The following is a 21,577-nucleotide window of genomic DNA, read 5'->3' as shown; positions in this document are numbered from 1 at the left end:
CACCTAACTTTGGCTTCTCTGAAATATTAACTCTTTGCAGAATTCACTTGGCTATATTTGACACTCCTCATGGCTTAAAAATGGCAAGGCGAAAACCATCCATTAAAAGCAGAGATGTTAGATCACTCATTTCTTAAGTTGAGTTCTAAGGAATTCAAGAAATAAACTTTTCCTAAAAACTATTCACTTATCCATTCATCTATTCAACAAATACTTATCAAGCTACTAGGTGACCAAAATTAGAGATAAAATGGTAAACAAGATAGATACAGTCCTTCCCTCATGGAACAGAAAAGTACTAAAAAAACTAGCAAAAAACACCCACATGTTATTCTTATATAAAGTCACACACCATGCAGCATGATTTCATGTATTGTGTACAGTGGGCCTCCACCAATATTGGCTGTTCAATTTTCAAGATATATTAGACACAGTTTATCCATCCAAAGCCCACAAGTCATATAAAAATGACATGACCAAAACAGTATGTTGCTAGGTGGTTGTTGTTATTGTTCACAGAAACCATTACAAATGTATCTAGTGACTGAGGTGGTGGCCATGACTTGTCCAAATAGTGAATGATTTATTGATACCAGAATCGCTATTATGACATCCAAAGGCATACCCTGGGGACAAGTCTGCATGCGTCCACTCAAAAGCATGCATTATCTCAAAATACTTGATGCCTGAACAAGCCGTTTTCATGATGTACTTGTTTTATGTATTTTAAGGGCATCTGAGTTCCAGTTTAATTACTTCCCTGGGGGAAAGCTAGGGGTCAGAGTCTCTATAAAAGCACAAGGATAATAGGAAAAGCAATACAAGTAACACAAAACTCAAGATCCCTCTGTCTTGAAAGGCATAGGAAATCTACAAGAACTCTCCCGGCCCTGAGTCAGTACTGGGGGGCTCTTTAGGGCAGATTCTCGTGGACAACCTGAACATCAGGCTTCTAGTGTCTGTAGAAAAGTCTACAGTGCTCTTATTATTCCTGAGCATGGTGTCACAGCACCACTGCACTTGTCTTAATGTGCTGTGTGAGGTGCTCCCCTACAACATTCCCCTGACCACTGCTTCCATCTCATCTCCCATCACTCACTCTCACTGTCTGGACTCTGTCCATAAAGCTTTCTTTCACCTCCTCAAACACACAGATGTTTGCCATCTTAGGACCTTTACGCATATTCTTCCTTCTATCTAGAAAGCTTCCCTTCACTCTGCACATGGCTGGAGACTTCTCATCCTTCAGAGAGGCCTCCCTGACCACCAGTTCATATGTGTCACTATTCTCTGCTCTCATCCCCTCTATATTCCTGCATGGCCTTCACCACACTGATACTTAGGTGTTTCTGTGTTTGTTTAATCTCTGCTTCCTCCACCTGAATGTAACTCCAGAGGACAGGGGTAAGTGTGTTTCATGTACTATTATACATCTCCAGCCATTAGCATAGTGCCTGGGATATAATTCCTACATGATGAATAAACTCACATCTCTTCTTCCTAGAACATTTTCTTTTTAGATTACTGTCATATCTTTTTATGGATACATTTGACAAAACTGAACTCTAATGAGTGAGGTTTGAAATTTATAGGTTTAAAATATCCCAGTGTTTTGGCTTTTCTAGCTTTAGTCCTCTGGGACTAACACTTTTAGTCGTCTGCAACTAAAGAATGGCATGTGGGTTCTACAAGTAAAAGCACCTCGCCACACACTTAAACTGACTATGCCATATTTATAGACTCAAGTTCTCATATCCACCTAGACAGGTGAATATATACTTTACATGGGTGTTCAGTTTATTTGGTGATGGATAATTTTCTATGACCTCTCACTGACTTTACAACGCCACGTTTCTAAAATAGCTAAGTATCTCTTATATTTCATGGCTGGCCTTTTACAGGGACAAGTTCATTCTCCTTCTGTATCTGTGCATATAAGTAAGCAAAATCTTTTAGTAACCCTTTAGTAACCCTTGTTGTGAAAACTGATGTTTTTCAGGGCTGCAGTCACCATTACATTTCATGGAAATGGTTGTCACTCACCCCTTCGCTTTCTCCTCCCTTTGTTAATATTTGCACTACTGGGGTCTTAGCCTTTGCTACAACTGCAACAATTGGGGTCTTAGCCTTTGCTACAACAAAAAGCATATGGTTGATATGATATCAAAATAAGAATGTGGGGCTTCACCTGTATAGAAGATCCAAAAAACATGCTGTTTCAGCAAGAAAACAAAACTTCTAAGTGGAAAACATAGTTACATTGGGGCCTCTACATTTAGGTTAACTGTAGTAGCAGCTGAAAGTTTCATGGTACCTTTTCTGAAACAACATTTTCAACAAAGATTACTCTCACTTTCATGAGAATGAGAATGTTAATAGCAAATACCTTATTAAACATGTATTAAGTATGTGCCAGGCCCCATGCTAAGTACTTTGTATATTATCTCATTTAATCTTCCTAACAATCTCATGAGATAGGTACTATTATTATTCCCATGATACAGATTAGGAAACCGTGGCTGAGAGACAAGACTTCACAGCCAAGAAATGGCAGGATTTTCTTCAGACTCTGAGTTCTTAACCAGTTTTCCAGGAATGGTGGGGTAATTTATAAAGCACAATGTCTCCTAATTAGGTATCTTAAAGACATTAAAAATTATTGTCATGTGATATTGACAAGTTGGAATGAGGACTCCTTTGGAATAAAATTTAGTTTTGAAAACAATTTCCCTATCATTTCTTCTCATTCAGGAAAAAAAAAAAGAATAACAACTCAGGAGGCATGAGAACAGAGGAGGCCTGTGCACACTTCAGGCTGACTCAGTAAAGGGCTGCAATGACTTCTCAGAGTCATCACCTTCTGTTTGGTTTTGTGATAGCTCGCTCTGTTTGGCACTGTGGAAAAATGTAGAAAGAAGTAAATACTAAATAAGGTCTGAAAAGAGATAGCTCTATCCAATTCCACATAATGCTATTTTTTAAAACTTAGAGACTATTCTACAGTATTTAAAGGTTGTTTTCCTCAAAGAGGGCAATTCTAACTTCTATTACACACTGTTTTCCAAAACCAGCTTTATATTATTAAGATGGATGTATGCCTCTGCTCTTTTATGTTTCTCAGAGCAACAAGAAAGTTCTAAAATATTCCCCACTCTACAAGTGAAGCTTACAAACCATTATACAGAGAATGAATCAAAATTTGTTTCTGGAGGGTCATGGCTTTGCCTTTGTCTTTTAAAGTTCACTAGTTTTCATTTAAAGCCTACTTCACCAGAATCCCTAACAGAATATAAGCTTTTCCACTGGGATGTTAGGAAAGAAATGATCCTTAAGAGCTAATACATATTTAAAAGAACATTTTCAATGTAGGTAAAATCTGCCCCCAAACCAGCAAGTCTTCTCTTTTCACCTAGTTGAGTGTCCAACAGTGAAAGTCAACAATGTTTCCTAAGGCAGGCAGGAGGATAAGGGCTCTCCAGGGAGAGAGATAGAAATGGGCCTATTTTATGAAGTGCACCTTTAGAACGTTCTTTATTTCCGGAGGAAATAAATATTCCAACCTCTTGTTTACTTATAAAGTTCTTCTGAAACAGTTCAGAGGAAAGGGATTGCTGCAGAGGGAATATGGTAGGAAAGTTGGAGAACATTTCCTTTCATGTGTCCTACAGAATTCACTTCCCACATACTTCAATTATCAATAGCTATACTAATATTTCCATAGGATACAGATGTATTTGTAGGTACTGTTTTCAGAGTACTTTTTAAAAAATGTTGTATTAAGCAGATATAAAATTGTATTAAAGTATATTTCACATTTAAATACTCTCTCTCATCAACCTTGAGATCCCACAGTTAAATTAAGTAAATTAACACCTACTCTCTTCATAGCACTGGGCTTGGTACTCAGTGAGATAGCAAGAAGTATCAGATACAGTTTTTGTTCTTTGGTCTATGGGAGGGATCATAGCCTGGCTGGAAGACTATATATAAATCAGCATATTGTTAGCTCCCAAACTAGAACTAGATTAGCACATTTTGTAATTCCCAAATTGTGGGGTCTAATAGGCTGAATTTAACTTTTAAAGAAAATACTGAATATATATAAAATATTCACATATATTCATCTTTCTGTATATACATATTTCTATATTTTAAGTTAATGTCATTTGTGTTTCATTTAGTGAAGAAAATATTTTTAACTTGCTTATAAGCCTTCTTAAAAGCCATGAAATAGGATTCTAGATATTTTTATGCTGATGTAAGTATTTCAACACAAAAATCAATGTCACGGAAAAAAGTTTTTTGACAAGATGAATACACTCATTCCTCGCCTCTTAGTGAACAACATTGAAACCCATCAGTATATAACCCCAAAGATAAGGACTAGATCACCCAATTATTTAAAAATGTAATAAAATGCAAGAAAAACAAGAATTAATTAGAGAAGTAAAAATACTAACGTGGCTGATTTGGCTTAAAGTGTATGACAAATACCAAAAGTTTAATACATGCGTTAACTATCAAATAGAAATGTGAATGGGGTCCAGGCAGACAGAGGTGGTGATGTCAGTCAAATTGCAACGACATAGATGGGGTTGGTGATGGAGCTCCCTATGGTCAGGAAAGGATTGGGGAAGGAATACATCTTAATCTTGACTTTGAAAGAAGAGAAGTTAACCAATCTATAAAAGGAAGCTCTAGCTACAAGAATATCTGATACTGCTAGTTCTGGTAAGTAGTACTCCCAAGGACTGAAAAGAACCAGATGGTATGCATGCCAACCGCATCAAACCTTTCAGAACCAGGAACTTATCACTATTTAATGGAAGAGTTCACTTTGCCTAAGTCATACTGTATTTTTTTAAATTGAAGTATAGTTGATTTACAATATTATATTAGTTTCAGGTATACAACATAGTGATTCAATACTTTTATAGATTATACTCCATTTAAAGTTATTATAAAATAACAGTTATATTCCCCAGTGCTGTATGATATATATCCTTGTTGCTTAACTCTTTTATACATAGTAGTTTGTATCTCTTAATCCCATACCCCATCTCATCCCTCACCCCCTTCCCTCTCCCCAGTGATAACCACTCATTTGTTCTCTATATCTGTGAACCTGTTTCTGTTTTGTTATATAAGTTTATTTACTTTGTTTTTTAGATTTCACATATAAGTGATAACATAGAGTATTTGTCTTTCTCTGTCTGACTTATTTCACTGAGCATGATACTCTCTGAGTCCATCCCTGTTGTTGCAAATGGCATAATTTCATTCTTTTACGGCTGAGTAATATTCCATTGTATTTATACACCACATCTTATCCATTCATCATCATACTTTAGAATATTTAAGAACCAAACCCCAGGGATTACATTTAATTTATAAATTAAATTAATTAATTCTAAAATTAATAGATTTGAAAGTGTGGGTTAAACTATGTAAAAAGAGTTACCTTCTTACAGGACTCCCAAGAGCTAATATGCTAACACACCCAGTGCCTCTTCAAGAAGAGGACATGGTATATAGTTTCCAAAATCCTTCTGACCATGGAAACTTCATTTCATGGAACCCCCATGGGACTAATGTTCTGCAAAAAGTACTTTGGCACATCATCTGGACCACAAAGTCCCATATATTTGTTTAATATACATTTATAAACCAAAAGCAGCACAGATTCTCTAGAGGCTATAACTGCTAAGGAATGTAAACACTAAGCATAGGATTCTCAATTGAGCATATAAAACTGGTAGGGTCTCCAGACTCCTATCCATAGGATTAAGCTAAAACAGTTTCAGAAATAGACCAGTCCACCCACTAAGTTATATATACAAAGGAGAATTTTTTTAAATCCCAGTACCATGCCTCATATAGAAATTGTGCAGAGGCACAGTTCAGTAGAATAGAAGGGCACCACAGAGAGACTTGAAATAGGCCTTTCCTTCTTTGGAGTTAAGCAAGTTGACATCATGCCCCCCTCCTCTTCTCTCCTAGGAGGTCTCCAAACACTGAGAGTCTGGCATAGCAGGGACTTCCTAAGGGTGACTGTTTCCTCCCTTTTCCCCTGGTCAATTGCAGCCTCTGCATCTTTGTACTGTCTCTTCCCTTCATCTGTAGCACTTTCCCTCATCTACTCTGCCTAACTAAATAAATCTTTGCCCTGCTTTTTAAACTCTTTCATAGATGTATTTCTATCTTTCCAAAAAATAGTTTTAAGTTCCTGATGACAAGAACTGTATACTCCCTTCTGATTCCATCTTAGTGCCTAGCTTAGGGCTGAGCCTTTATGAAATATTTGCTACAGTTGTTATATCTAATGGACATGACTACAAGAGATTTCATTTATCACTTATATTTGAACAAAACTCCACTTAGACAAATATCCCAAGAAATTAGACTCTAATCTGAGGTCCCTAGCTCTGTGTTTTTTTTTAAATTGGTTTACTTTTACATATCAACATAGGCTATGATTCTCTAAGATGCTGCTTTCTTAAAAGTTAAATAAACAGCAGCAGGAAGAGACCTGATAGAGGCCTTAGGTGAGTGATGATGTGACTAGAAACAAAGCTCTAGAACTGTGCTATCCAATATGGTAGCCACTAGCCACATGTGGCTATTAGCTGGCCTAAATTGAGACGTGGCATAATACAGGCATTAGAGTCCAAAGACTTATTATGGAAAAAAGAATGCAAAATATCTCAGTAATTTTTAATATTGGGTACCTATTAAAATAAAACTTTTGGATATACTGGGTTAAATAAGATATATTATTAAAATTAATTTTACCTGTTTCCCTTTACTTTTTCATGTGGCTACTAGAAAAGTTAAAATTACATATGTGGCTCACATTATATTTCTATTAGTCAGTGCTGCTCTAGTGTTCTGAGTATCCAAAAACGGAAACGTGGTCCAAATATTAAATGTGGCTACTGATAAAAACTAGTTTCATCTTTTTTTAAGTTCACAAGAGCAAAAAGAAAAGAAAAAACCTCCAATAAAGTTAAAAAACTGTCCCTGAAGATTAAACCATGATACCAAATTTAACACCAAATTTAATAGCTTATTCAATTATTCACTTTGATAATATTAGAGGATGTTACAATGGATACTTGAACTGGAGCACAAGACAACAGATGCCATATTCTAAGTCAAGGGTGACACTATTATGCAGAATTTGCGAAGGATGTGATGACGATCTGGTCACAGGGCTCTTAAACACTCATGCCTATCAAGAATATCAAAACATCTGAGGTAATAAGAGATGGGACGGGAGTTACTTGGGAGAGGGCTGAAACGTCACGAGCTCTCTGTAGGAAACTGGTGGAAGACCACATGTGATGACAAGTCATGAAAGGGGCTTCAAGGAGAATGCTCAGACTGCACGATGTGTGTTATGTATCCACAACAGGTTGGAGGACGCTGTGGACTGCAGAGGGTCTCACGGTTGGAAACTGGCTGGCCAGATGCTCAGACATGGTTCATGGGAGAGGCTGTTACCACGTCAAAGTTGGTTTGCACTCTGGCCATTTATTGTGGCCGAAAAAAATGTATGAGTGTTTCCTGCTAACTAGTTGTGGGCCACTGTAGGAGAAAGCTGATGTGGAGTGAGCTTAGATCCTTTCTCAGAGGGCTCCGAGAGCAGCAGAGGCCTCAGATGGCTGGAGGTACCAGGGGTCACCCCGGGTTGAGGAAGGAAATGTAAGCAACCAATAAGAACATAGATGCCATATGTGGAATCTGAAATACGATACAAATCAACATATTTATGAAACAAAAACAGACTCACAGATATAGAGAACAGACTTGTGGGAGGGAGGGGAAGAGAGGGAAGGAATGGGAGTTTGGGATTAGTAGATGCAAACTGTTACATGTAGGATGGATAAACAACAAGGTCCTACTGTATAGCACAGGGAACTATAGTCAATATCCTGTGACAAACCATAATGAAAAAGAATATGAAAAAGTGTATAGGGCTTCCCTGGTGGCGCAGTGGTTGAGAGTCCGCCTGCCAATGCAGGGGACACGGGTTCGTGCCCCGGTCCGGGAAGATCCCACATGTCGCGGAGCGGCTGGGCCCGTGAGCCATGGCCGCTGAGCCTGCGCATCCGGAGCCTGTGTTCCACAACGGGACAGGCCACACAGTGAGAGGACCGCGTACCACAAAAAAAAAAAAAAAAAAAAAGTGTATATATACATATACACATATATATATATATATATAAAAAACTGAGTCACTTTGCTGTACAGAAGAAATTAACACAACATTGTAAGTCAACTATAGATGCCTTTGCTCACGTGAGAGACCCGCAGGGGAGAAAGTCTGAAAAGGACCAGAAAATTTCATCCCCCAGCAGGGGAAAAAGTAGCCCACTGAGTGGACTGAGAGAGACAGTGAGTGCGAGACAAAAATTAAACTGCTTTATGATTGCATCCCACCAGTCCTGCTGGTGTGCATGGTATGGTAGCATACGTCCCCTGCTTGCACACAGCTCCTCAACCACAGAAACTGAACGACTATGTCATCAGATGTATTTCCTCGAACTATTTTAGGAAAATCAAGTTTACTCAATGATCCACCAACTGAGAAATGTTGCAATACCACTTTAGATGCATAGAAACACTTAAGGCATTCTGCCTCTGCTATCTACACATTAGTATTTACTTTCCATTTAGACTAAATACCAAAAGCTAGGCTCACAGAGGGCTTCAACATTTTTTTAGAAACAACAGTTTATTACTTGTTACCTTTTTAGAGAGAAGAAAATAAGCATTGGGCTTCCCTGGTGGCGCAGTGGTTGAGAGTCCGCCTGCCGATGCAGGGGACACGGGTTTGTGACCCGGTCCGGGGGGATCCCACGTGCCGCGGTGCGGCTGGGCCCGTGAGCCCGTGGGTTCGGAGCCTGTGCTCCGCAACGGGAGAGGCCACAGCAGTGAGAGGCCCGCATACCAAAAAAAAAAAAAAAGAAAATAAGCATAGTTCTCAGAGCTCTGCCTTCCAAAGACACTGTGAGAATGGGAGTTAGCCTACGGCATTTATTCTGGGAACTTTAATAATAGCTGCCTAAAGTATAAAATTATGTTAAATTAGCGTCATAAATGCAGCGCTGTAAAATTTATTTCCAAACATTTCATTAACACCTTCCAGAAAAACGGCAAGGAAAAAAAGCACAAGAAAATCAGCACTTGATTCCATGAAGCTTTCTAGACAGCCCTTTGAGAGCAGGCCATGATTCTACTTTCTTTTAATGAGGCAAATGTATCTGAAATGCACCACCTGGTTATTTATATATTTGGATCATTATATGTTAGTCTTTTCCATTCATTAGACACAACGCAGACACTGCTTTTTTGGCTTTACAAAATAAATGCTTATCAACTGCTTTCAGGATAGCTTTTTGAACTCTCTTCTATGAAATCATTAAAAAAGATCCCTGTGCAAAACCATCATTAGTGAATCATCAGGGAAGCTAAGTTATGAAGATAACAGAGTTGCGCATATATCAACTGCACATAAGAGAATGAAGGAGAATTACAACCAACCTACCTGTCCTCTGTTCTATTCTTCAATTGCTGGAGAAAAACAAAAAACAAAATGCCTTTTCCAGCTCCATTAATACTGGAATCCCTTAAGAGGGCAAGTATGATGACCAGACTTAGTTCATCTTCATTGTCATGCTTCTCTGATGGACTATGAATTATTGCTGTTCTTTGATTTTTATTCTACTCCATATTTGCCCCCCATTGTTCCTTTTTCTTAAAGCTATCAGTTCAGTAATGCTTTCCCCTATACTTTTTATAATAGCCAGCAGAACAGCCAACAGACTTTCTTGATTTGGGGAAAATCCAAGTATTGTCTTCACAGTTTAGACTTGGGTAGGAATTTAACATTGAACAAATGATTCAGGATTTCGAAGAATTCGTGTCCATGCTTACATTCAGACGGTACATAATGAAGACCTCCAGATGGAGTAATGATAGAAAACTTCTTGTTATTAGCACTTATGCTTCCAAAAGGCTTCATACTCTGGCTCACATAAAGTTTGACATTAAAATATTAATCTAATTCCATGTGCTTTAAGAACCATGCAAGACAATTCTTTTCACTGCTTTTTAATCTAAGTCAATTTTCGACCCCAAACGACTAACGTGTTTGATTATTGACTGTCGTCACTAGAACCGACACTATTTTAGGCTGTTTCTAAAAACCCAAATGACTCCCATAAAGGGAAAAAAATGGTCACATGCTCATTTGAATGAATTGCTGACTCTGTAAAGGTAATTACAAAAAAGAGTTTCCAAATATGGCTCGAAGAATTGTAATATTGTAGGAAAACTATATAACCTTCCATGGTAACTGCACTAAACGACAATATTCATTTTCTATGGCTACATTTTAGAATGTTGGTTCAGTCATTTGGAGTCAATTTATATGTACTGCAAACAGACAGGAATCATCCTCTCTCCAAGAATGGATTATTATATTTAAAATATCAGAATCAATCAAACAGAGAAATATCCCCAAACCCTGCATTACATACACCCAAGCAATACTCAAGACTCCTTTCTCTTGGCTTTTAAAATGATTTAAAAGCAACTTAGCTCAACTCTTCCTCCAGAGAGGAAAACTACCTACCTTGCCAAATTTCTTGAAAGGATTTTCCCCCCACTCCATAACTTTCACTCTAAAACTCTTTGTTCTAGATTTCTTCTTATAATTTCTCAGAAAAGTTTCTATAGTTACTAATGACCTCCTTCCAAGTGAAACCCAAGTACGGCACAGTGGTCATGTACACAGGCTTATGAGCCAGACCGGCTGGGTTCAGTTGTTGATTGTACCACTTACAAGCTATCTGACCTTGGGCAAGCTCTTTGACTTCTCTTTGCCTCTGTTTGCTCCTCTATAAAATGGGACTCATTAAAGGACTTTTCTCATAAGGTTGTTGCAAATCACCAAAGTCAAGTGTTCCGCATACTGTCTGGCCCCCTCTAAGTACCCAGTCCATGTCACCTGTTATCACATCAAAGGGCCTTTTGTTATTCTCATTCTTTCTTGATCCTTGAAGAGTCTAACAACTGCCAAGCTATTTCTTGAAGTCCTTCTTGCTTTTAGTTTCTTTGGCTCAGTGCTCCCCTAGTTCTCTTGCCTCTCTCCATGTTTTCTCAGTGTCTATCTTTTGTTCTCTTCTTCCTCAGGCCTGTTCATCAGTAACCCCACCCTGTCTCCAAGTTCAGGTCTATCTCCATCATTCTTCTCTCTTTTTTCATTACCTTGAGAAGTCTCATCCACTCACATGATTCACTGTGTTTAATATAAGAGCATTTAACAAGATTTTAAATAGTCTGCATTCTGAGGCAAGATGGCAAGAGAAAGTGTGCTTCCAATAGTCTCGTTGGCAGTAACTATGGCAATACCCAACTAGCTTATGTTATCATTGCCAAAACAGGCACTGACCTCATTTCAATATTCTAATAACAAATGCGAAAATACCATACCACTGAGCTTAGGCAGTGATAAGTTTTACTGGTTGCTCAAGACCCAAGCAGAGAGAAGGCAAAAGTGAGGGGGAGGGGGCAATCAGGAAAACCATAAATGTAAATTTACAGGAAAAAAATATATAAGAGGAAGAACAATGAAAGAAACTTGGCATGTGAAACAAAACACAAAGAGATGCAATCTTTGATACAGAAAGTAGCAGGAGGTGGCAAACTCAAGTGCCCACAGGGGCTAAAAAGTAAGCTTAATGAATAAAGGGAGCAGGATATAAGACAATAGGGAGTAGTAGGGATTGTGGCAAGCTAGAGACTATAACTAAAGGTACTCACATTCAGTTTTTAAAAAGTAAACATTACAGGCCAAACAAGTCACAGGCCTCTTCTTTTCTTCCTCTGAACATAGCAGGCAATAGTATCATTGTCACCTTCCCAATGAGGCTGACTAGCCCCAAAATTTTTTTAAAACATATTTTACTGGCTAAAAGCTACAAGTGAGACAAATTTGCTTCATAGTCTGACTGCATTTGTTGAATGAAAGTTATGATTCGTAATTCAACCATGGATCCACTGCTTGTCTCCATCACAAACCAAAACACTATGTTCATGGGTTATTAAGATTCACTTACTAGCTTAAAGTGATCCAAATCCTGCCAGTATCACCCCCCAAAGGATAGTCTACACTTGTACTGGCTCTCTGATGTAGCTGCAGACATATAGTTGCAAGACCTCTCAGGGACAAAGATGATTATCCTGAGAGGTACTTGTAACACATTTGAAATGTCCCTTTCCATGTGTATTACATCGTGATAGGAGGTTGTTTGTTTGTTTGTTTATTGTCACCTGGCTTAAGTCAAAACATACCTTCTTTTCTGCATCCTTGCCAACTGAAAAATGACAGTCATGTGGCCCTGAAAGATGGGGCCAAATTCAATTAGGACTCAACACTGCAAGCTCTGTTTAAAATGAAACAATGAGAAATATCCAGAATTGTCCACAAGTAGGTAAGCAGCAATTACTTCCAGGAGATACTTTTTGTTCATCTGATAATCATATCTCAAGATTTTCTGGTGCTTCAAAATAAATTCAGTTCAACATTTATTGGCCATATGCTGTGCATCACGCATTAAGCCTGGCTTAGGAATTTAAAAGATGATGAAACCACAGTTGCTGCTGAAGAGCTTACACTCTAATGGGGGAGATGGACATGGAAACCTGCTATTTCAATACAATGTGATAGGTGCTATCAAAAGATATGTGGAGAGAGTGCTCAGAGAGAATGCAGAAGAGGCCCTGGGCTCAGCCTCCTAGAAGAAGGAAAGAAAATTAGTAAAGACTTCCTGGAAGTTCATTTTTAAAAATAAAAAGCCAGGGCTTCCGTGATGGCGCAGTGGTTAAGAATCTACCTGCCAATGCGGGGGACATGGGTTCAATCCCTGGTCCGGGAAGATCCCACATGCCGCGGAGCAACTACTGAGCCTGCGTGCCACAGCTACTGAGCCTGTGAGCCACAACTACTGAAGCTCATGTGCCTAGAGCCCACGCTCCGCAACCAGAGAAGCCACCTCATTGAGAAGCCTGCACACTGCAACGAAGAGTAGCCCCCGCTCGCTGCAACTAGAGAAAGCCCGCACGCAGCAACGAAGACCCAATGCAGCCAAAAATAAATTTATTTTAAATAAATAAATAAATAAAAAGTCACATTCCATTTAAAACATAATGCAACTGGCCTACACAGTTGAACAACTTAGTAAGTATACTAACCCACCATCAGAAGTGACACTGAATACTTCCCTATGCTTCAGGATGGATTTGTCCTGACTCAGTCCTATGTTTTTATTAATCACTCTTGAAATCACAAGCATTCGTCTGAGTAGTAGGATATCTTGCCTCTAATTCTTTAAAGAGGTAAGCAGATGACTTCCACAAGAGCAGAAAACAGTGAAGACTAAAAATGGAAATACAATCCTGGAATCAAAGAGCCTCCCCTCTCCCGTGTGGTGAGAGAAACCACACTCATGTTTCCCTTCTCCCACTGAAGGTTTGGTTCTGTATTCCCAGGTAGAAGAGGCAAAGGACAATGATTAAAGAGAGCCTGCTTCCTCCCGACTCTCCACAACCACAAATGCCTGAAAATCTGCCATTTGGGGATTAATTTTATTTAGATAATCACTATTGTGAAGATTCTATGGGGCCAAAATATATTTACACCTAAGTGCAAATTTTAGGATACCCGTACCACGGAGGAAAGCAGTTAAAGACACTCCAAAATTTGGAGAAATCCCTAAGTAATATGCCAGTTTTGATTAGCAGTTTAGTAACTTAACCCATTCACATCATTTCTTAATCTTGGTCAAAGATCAAGTCTTTGAAGAAATAAGTGTGGAATGGTTAAATATCATGCCCTCTTTATTTTAGACTGTTTTATCAATATCTGTAACTATGGGTATCAATATTCTTTGCAGCAAATTATTAACCAGATTCTTAGAGGTAAAATGCTCTATAACTTCATTCTATTAGTGATTTTTCTAAAACAAATTAAGCCCACTATTATCACTTCCAGAATTATTTTCACACTGTTCAAGTTACACGTTAACAACTTTAATCTCAACAATTTAAATCCTATATCATCATCACTGAGTAAATACTAAGGCCACAGAATGATACTACCTAATCAAAACAGTTGTCTTTATTACTCTTGAGACCATTAGATATACATTAGCTCCAAGTCAATAAAAATACATCAAGTTGTAAAGAGAAACAGTTTTAAAGAGGGACTCCAAAATGATGCCAAGTACAATGTAACGGCCAAGAGTCCATGATGCGTCGCATATCCATACCGTGCAGTGGCCTTGTGAACAGAGATACAATATAATCTATCCAGTAATAATAGAGTTACTTGCTAAAATAGTTATTGTTGCTTTATCAGCAAAGAACTGAATTTAGACGAACTCATAAAACTACAAACAGACGACAATTTCTCACATACCACTCTGTGCACTTTGCTTTTAAATAACATATATTCAACACTTGCTACTGAATCTTTACTTTCCATCTTAGAATAAAATGATCTCTATACGACTTTGGATAAAGGTGATGACTGAAGTTTAAAAAGTTCATGAGTATTTTTCAATGGGTATTTTTCATGAGTATTTTTGCAGTTCTGTATGAAAGGAACCTCCTAAATCTTCACGATAAAATCTTCACTATAAAACTAGGAACAATGAAAACATGGCTATGAATGTAAAGACAAGATGATCGACAAAGCAAAGGTCAGGGCGGTGGGTATTTAAGAATATTGCACATTGACATATATCTCAATATCCTATTTGTATGCATAGGCAAATCAGGTAGAAATCTCTTTTAATTAAGAGCAGCAGTATACATTAGACTTGAAAACTGAAAACCCACATTCGGATTAATGCTGCTTATTATGTGTGTGACCTTAGGCAGCTCCCTTGACCTCCCCGAGCCTTGATCTTCTCAGACGGAGAAGTGATGATGATTATACACATGTCAGTGGGCCGCAGTGAGTACTGAATAAACTACAGGTGTGAAAGCACTGTTTCTCAGCAATCAGTATGTCTAGTGAACTTTAAATGCTGAGCTTGTATACCACTACAGCCAATAGGTCCTAATAGACCTTTAGGTGCAATTTTTGTTTCGTTCTGGATTTTTCCCCTTGCCATACAGATGTTTTATTCGGAGCCACCTCCCTAATTTACTAGGATAATAATGAGCTCAATCCTTACTCTATGGAAAATTTTCCTCTTTTTATCTCGATGCCAACTGGTACTTATGCATAGGCTCACTATTGAGTCCTGCAGTCCACTGGCAAGAATTACTGAATAACATGCATAGACTTAGGGCCATTGTCTTGTCATCCTAGGAACCTTCCCAGTGACAATTCAGAAACACCCTCAAAGCTCAGCAAAATTTAAGAAGCAGCCGCAAGAACCCAATGCATGTTGACATCAATCATAGCTTTAGCCACTACAACATCTTTACACCGATACATTAAAAGAAATTACCTCTTTCACACTGGGGTCCAGTAAAGCCGTAAGTGCATGCACATCGATTTGGGGCCACGCACCTGCCTCCGTTGAGACAGCCACTTTCACAGACAGCTGTAAAATAAGGAGACAGGAGCTGAGAGGCTGATGGGCTTCATCTGATAGTAGATGCTAATAAAGTAACATTTACTGTCCTCTGAAAGGACAACAATAAAAACACTAAATAATCACCCTGGTATTTGTTTTAAACAGTTACTGTACAATTCCAGTTCCCCGGATGTTCCTCAGTCAACTCAGGTAAAACTACCTGGAATAGGTGAGTATGTACCTGTGTTAATGCTGACGGTTTCATCCTGGGAAGCATGTGAGCAATGCTTTCAGTTCTGCACCTAAAATGGTGGTTTATAAGAGATACCCCTGATGAGAACTGCATTTTGGCAACCTGACTCTTTTCTTATGATTTATGTTTAATTTCCAGAGGGTTCTCATGAGGGAAAACATTGGCCTCTCTACTGTCATCCTTACAGAAATGCAGCATGTTAAATCACTCTATTAATTGTCAATGACAACACATGAATACTGACATTCAGTAATTTATGTACCATAATAAAGACCCAATTAAATGTTATAAGAGAATCTCTGGAAAATATTGGTAAGATAAGTCCAGAGATCCTTGAGGGAGGGACTTTTTTACTTGTCAAGAAAGGCATTAAGGGCTTCCCTGGTGGCATAGTGGTTGAGAGTCCGCCTGCCGATACAGGGGACACGGGTCCGTGCCCCGGTCCGGGAAGATCCCACATGCTGCGGAGCGGCTAGGCCCGTGAGCCACGGCCGCTGAGCCTGTGCGTCCGGAGCCTGTGCTCTGCAACGGGAGAGGCCACAACAGTGAGAGGCCCGTGTACCGCAAAAAAAAAAAAAAAAAAAGAAAGGCATTAAAATAAGATCTGACAGCTCATGCCCTGAACAACTCTTCTCCGTACAACTTCCTGCAACTCACTTATGCATGGCCTCTTTCTAGGCATCTTAATCCACAGGTGGTAGGCTGCCCCTGCCAAATTTGCCAGTCCCTCCCACTCTTCAAAGCCCAGCTCAAACCTCACTCCTCCATGAGGCTTCCCTAACACCTCCATTTAAATTAATTCCTCCTTCATATATTTCCCACACATTTTTCCTGTACCCCTGTGGCAGTCATGGAGTTGAGCCACTCAGATCTCCCTCCAAGAAAACCTACAGTGAGCAGCTTAGTTGGCCGACAGCCTGAAGCTGCTACACCTTCAGATCCGCTACTCTGTTCATGCCAAGGGCACACTCTCCTGGCTGCTACCACCCAATGACTAAGCATGGTGGAGACTGGACATTTCTGCCCATCATGAAACTATTTTGAGGGGCAATCTTTATTCTAGGCTCCCTATCAGCCTGACCAAGGCTTTCATGAAGTTGCACTATAGTCTGAGGCTCCTTCTATACAATCGTGATAGTCTTTCCTTCCCTCTCTCCTTGCCCAGGGGTGTGACCTGCATCAGGGTCTGAAGGTCCTCTGTCCTGACTCCTGCTTTCTTTCCCTTTGATTCTTTTTTTTTTTTTTTGTGGTACGCGGGCGTCTCACTGTTGTGGCCTCTCCCGTTGCGGAGCACAGGCTCCGGACGCGCAGGCTCAGTGGCCATGGCTCACAGGCCTAGCCGCTCCGCGGCACGTGGGATCTTCCCGGACGGGGGCACGAACCCGTGTCCCCTGCATCAGCAGGCGGACTCTCAACCACTGCGCCACCAGGGAAGTCCCCCTTTGATTCTTCATAGGCTTTTTCCCCAATAAATCTCTTGTGCATCTAATTCTGTCTCAGCATCCACTGGGATCAGTGCACTTGAACTAAGACAACCCCTTATAGCTAAAAATTATAGCAGTAGTCCATTGATCGTCACAAAATTAGAGAAGTTTATGTATATTCATTGTTCTAATTTGCTTCTTAATTTACAGTTAGGAGAGAATGAAGAGGTTTAAGCAGAAAAGAAATTTTGAGATTGCCTAAGCCAACCCTCCCATTTTACAGATTAGGAAACTGAAGTCTAGGAAAGGTTTTCTAATTCTACTGGTGTTACCTGAGTGCCTGTAATGCACTGGGCTTTGGGCTCTACTCCCTCTGGAAGCATCAAAGGAAACAGAAGATGCACAGCAGCTCCTTCTGATTCCCTTTCTGAAAATGCCTTTGAATCCATCCCCATCCCACCATCTCTCTAGCCATAGCCTTAGTACTATTCTTCCTGCTTCTGTTTCTTCCTACTCTACTCTGGCCTCAGTGGTCTTTCTCATTGTAAACCACTGTAAGTGAAGTGTATAGGCCAGTATTTCATAGCATTAAATGCATGGGCTGTGAAGTTAGACTGTTTGGGTTCAAATCCCAACTCTGCTGATTACTCCCTGTACAGCCTTAGACAAGTTACTGCCCCAGGTTTTTCATTTCGTAGAAGGTAAAAAAGGCCTCTACCTCAAAGGGCTGTTGTTATGAGTTATGAGTTAATACCTGTAAAGAGTCTGAACATGTGCCTAGCATATAGTAAACAGAGTAAATACTCAACAGATGAATGTTGTTGGTCGTTGTCTTCTCACTCCCCTTCCCTGGCTCTACTTTGAGTGAAAAAACGGTATGTGTAAAGGCACTCCAATGGCCCATGACTTCCATTCTGACCTTAGCTTCCTTCCCATCACTTCCCTCAGCACTTAAGTTCTAGCAACGCCAAAGTCTGACCTCCCATGCTATGGATGTCATGTTCTGCTGCTTTGGCGTATACTGTGCCGGCTGCCTAAAAGGCCCACCTCCCATCATCTGACAAGGGAACTCCTACCCACCCCTTAAGACTCAGCTCAAGGGTCTCCCACATTGGGGAGGCTGTCCTACCTCTCCTCCCTCCATGCTACTGCTGTGGGCTGCCGAAGACTCAATCATCATTCTTACTATATTGCAGTGTATAGACAGTCAGGAGGGTATTACATAAACTTTGATTTACTTATAATACCATTATTCATCATAGCAAATACATATACAATGGCAAAAATTGGAAACAACATGAATAAATGCTGATCATTAACAATTCACTAAATAAACAGTAAAACCTATATATAATGGAGTATTATGCAACTATTAAAATGTATTTTTAAATGTTCAAGAAATGAAATGTACTTCTAATAAAATATTAAGTAAAAAATTTATATGAAAAATTATGCATACAATGGATCTCACGTACCAAATATGCATTAAAGGACTAAAAGGTAATATCTGGAATGGCGGGATTGTAGAAAATTTTATTTTTTATATTTTTAAACTATTCTAAATTTTCTGCAGGGTATATATATTCTTCTTAGTGTCATAAAAAGTGAGCTCTTTTAGAGAAATTTTCATCTCAGCAAAGCACAGGGGCTGATACACAGTAGACACACAATCAACAGTGTTCATGAATGAACAAACACACTGGCCAGCAGTGTGATAAATATTATAAGAGCAGAATCTAGATTGGGAAACTAGAGAGATACAGACATCAATAGTCAAGAAAAAAGAACATGTTTGGGGAGAAAGATGAAGTTGAGTTTTGAAATACTTTATTGGAGGTGCTTATTGAAAATCCAAGAGATGGTGGAGATGTTGAGCAGTCAAACGGAAGGCATACATCTGGAGTGAACAAGAATTCTCTGGGTGTAAATCAGAGATGAGGTAAGCAGTGTAGTGGAGGTAAATGAAAGAAAAATGAATAAAACCACCCATTTCCAAGGTTCCAGTCAGAAATTTGGTACTATGTGTGTTGGGTAAGTGATCTGTTCATCTGTAAGAGTCACTGCACATCTCTAAAAATGCCATGTCCCAGGAAATCAAAGAAAATCCACCAGCACTTATCTCTGTATTCTCTTTGTCTCTATAGATTAACATCTAGAATACTTATAACTATGGTTTACTTACGTTGTCCACAGTGAGTCCCTATGTATCCTTTCTGGCACAGACAGTGATCATCACTGCAGCTACCTCCATTCATGCAGCGAATGTTACAGTGTTGGACTTGAAAAGGAAAAAAAAAAAGACTGATTTATTTTTGCAATTTAAGCACATAGATAGCAACAGTTCACACGAGTTCATCTGCAGTGAAGAGAAAATAAAATGGTTTATGAAGATTCATATATTTATGCAGAAATAACCTAATTGACAATGCTAAACGTGTCATTTTGTGCGCATAAAATCATTTACAATGCAACGTAATTGTTTCTTCAATACTTACTTTAATAATGCTCAATGACTTCTCTAATTTAGCAGAACTTATCACTCAATGTCATTTCTGTAATTTATACTAACAAGAAAATAGTGCCTTGAGGGACCAGACGAGACAAGATTACGACGGCAATAATTTTCTTGTTAAAAGATGCAGAGTCCCAGGTAGGTGGGCAGGAAAACATTCAGGGTGACAAATTGCAAGAAATGTTGGTAAAAGAAAATTTGGAGGCAGCAAAAAGAAGGGAAAAAATTACCTACAACGGCATTTAATAACAAGACTGCTTGATAACGGAGACAGCTGGACTCGGCTCAGAAAGAGCTGCTGGTTTAAACTGTAACGTTAAACCAACTAAGATCCACAGTGTTTGAAACGCACTCTTTATCACACTGTCACCTACAAAAGTGTGAGAGCTTCAGCACCCAGAGCAGGAAGACCACGGGCAGGCGGGCTGACTTAGACTGAGATGATGAGGCGCTAGAAGGAGCTGGAGTGAAAGACGCCTGGGAGAGAGAATGACAGCGTGGTGCGGGCTCCGGCACCTTCAGGGCTCTGCTGCCTCTGCTTCAGTAATTCAGGCACTCTCAAAATCCCAGGCTGTTCCTTAGTCCTCTAGAAACAGTCAACTACCTTACTTGGAGAAGACGAAAGGCTTGATTGAATTAATCATTGTTGACACATCCCTATACGAGGAGGCCAGGATTGGGCATGGAAATTTGGCTCACTCTGCCCTGCCCTCCAAGCTGGGGGAGTAAATCCCTAGAGAAAAAGGCTCAACAATTTCACATCAGGGAACGAAAAGCCCTTCTTCTGTGTAAGAGCAGAAATCAGCTGCTTATGCTTGCTCTTATGCAAAGCCTTCTTGGAGCACAGGGTCCAAATCTTCTCCCAAGAGCAGAGAGGAGACTCCTCCCAGCAGCCACCTTCTTCAGTACCCCTTGTTAGGATGCTCAGTTCAGAATCCCAAAGAGGCTGCTGACTTCAGGAGAAGGGGCCATTTGCATCAAGTGCTACACAAATCTCAGCATGACAACAGGGAGAAGGAAGGAGCCAGAACCCAAGACTTACTATGCCCTCAGACAGTACTGAAAGCTAAGTCAGGTTGAAAGTGAGGCACCTTTTCGAGAACATGTCACATACTTCCTGAAACACCATCAAAGACTCCCTACGTCCGCTCTATTAAGAACCCCTCCATCTCACATGCAAAGCCCTCCCGTGAGCCTATCAGGGCTGCTTTGCCTGCTCCTAATACATTCTATGACTCAGTCCCCAATGTACTTTATCAGTCACTCACTCACTCAACAAATACTTCTGAGTGCCGTACCAAATGCCCGGCACTTTGTGCTAGTCTCTTCACGAATCTCCTCTTTAACCTGTCACTTTGTCCCTTTGCCCCAACCCCTAACATATAACACACACACAGTTCTCACCAAATACTGAAATCCTCCTACCTATCTCCTAGACCCACTGCAAACGTCTGTTCTTTCCTTTGATCTTTTCTGATTTCTGTTCTCTCCTCCCTCCCCCACTAGATACTAGCCCTCTTTGTTCTGACTCCAGAGTACTTAATAATTCTCTCTGGAAATATATGTTATATAATCAAACTTTTTTTTTAAGTTATTTCTCCTATCCCCAGCACATTTGTCTAAAGGCATCATGAGAGTGGGGAGTGGGAAGAATCATGATTATTAATTATATCCCCATAAGTGCTCAGAGCATCCCTTGCCTGTATACAGGTGCTGTATACAACTTTGCTAAATTAATTTCTGTTTACTTAATTCATGCTCCATGATAATGACACCAAAAGCTATGCTCAAA

At 39.6% G+C, this 21,577-nt stretch overlaps 1 protein-coding gene across 2 annotated transcripts in view; it reads right to left on the bottom strand.

Moving 5' to 3' along the window:
* The window catches only part of FBN1 (fibrillin 1), a 252,069-nt gene that overhangs the window by 185,227 nt on the left and 45,265 nt on the right, over positions 1 to 21,577 (bottom strand). For both annotated transcript variants that reach the window (XM_030842674.2, XM_060294282.1), the window contains exons 4-5: positions 19,456 to 19,551; positions 15,528 to 15,623 (exon numbers count right to left, since the gene is read on the bottom strand). In XM_030842674.2, the coding sequence (XP_030698534.1) occupies positions 15,528 to 15,623; positions 19,456 to 19,551 (192 nt within the window). The remainder of the gene's footprint in view (positions 1 to 15,527; positions 15,624 to 19,455; positions 19,552 to 21,577) is intronic.

The sequence above is a fragment of the Globicephala melas genome, chromosome 2 (assembly GCF_963455315.2).
Source record: "Globicephala melas chromosome 2, mGloMel1.2, whole genome shotgun sequence".
Taxonomy (NCBI): Eukaryota; Metazoa; Chordata; class Mammalia; order Artiodactyla; family Delphinidae; genus Globicephala; species Globicephala melas.
The sequence above is the reverse complement of the archived record's forward strand: the minus strand, read 5'-3'. Positions and strand labels throughout refer to the sequence as shown.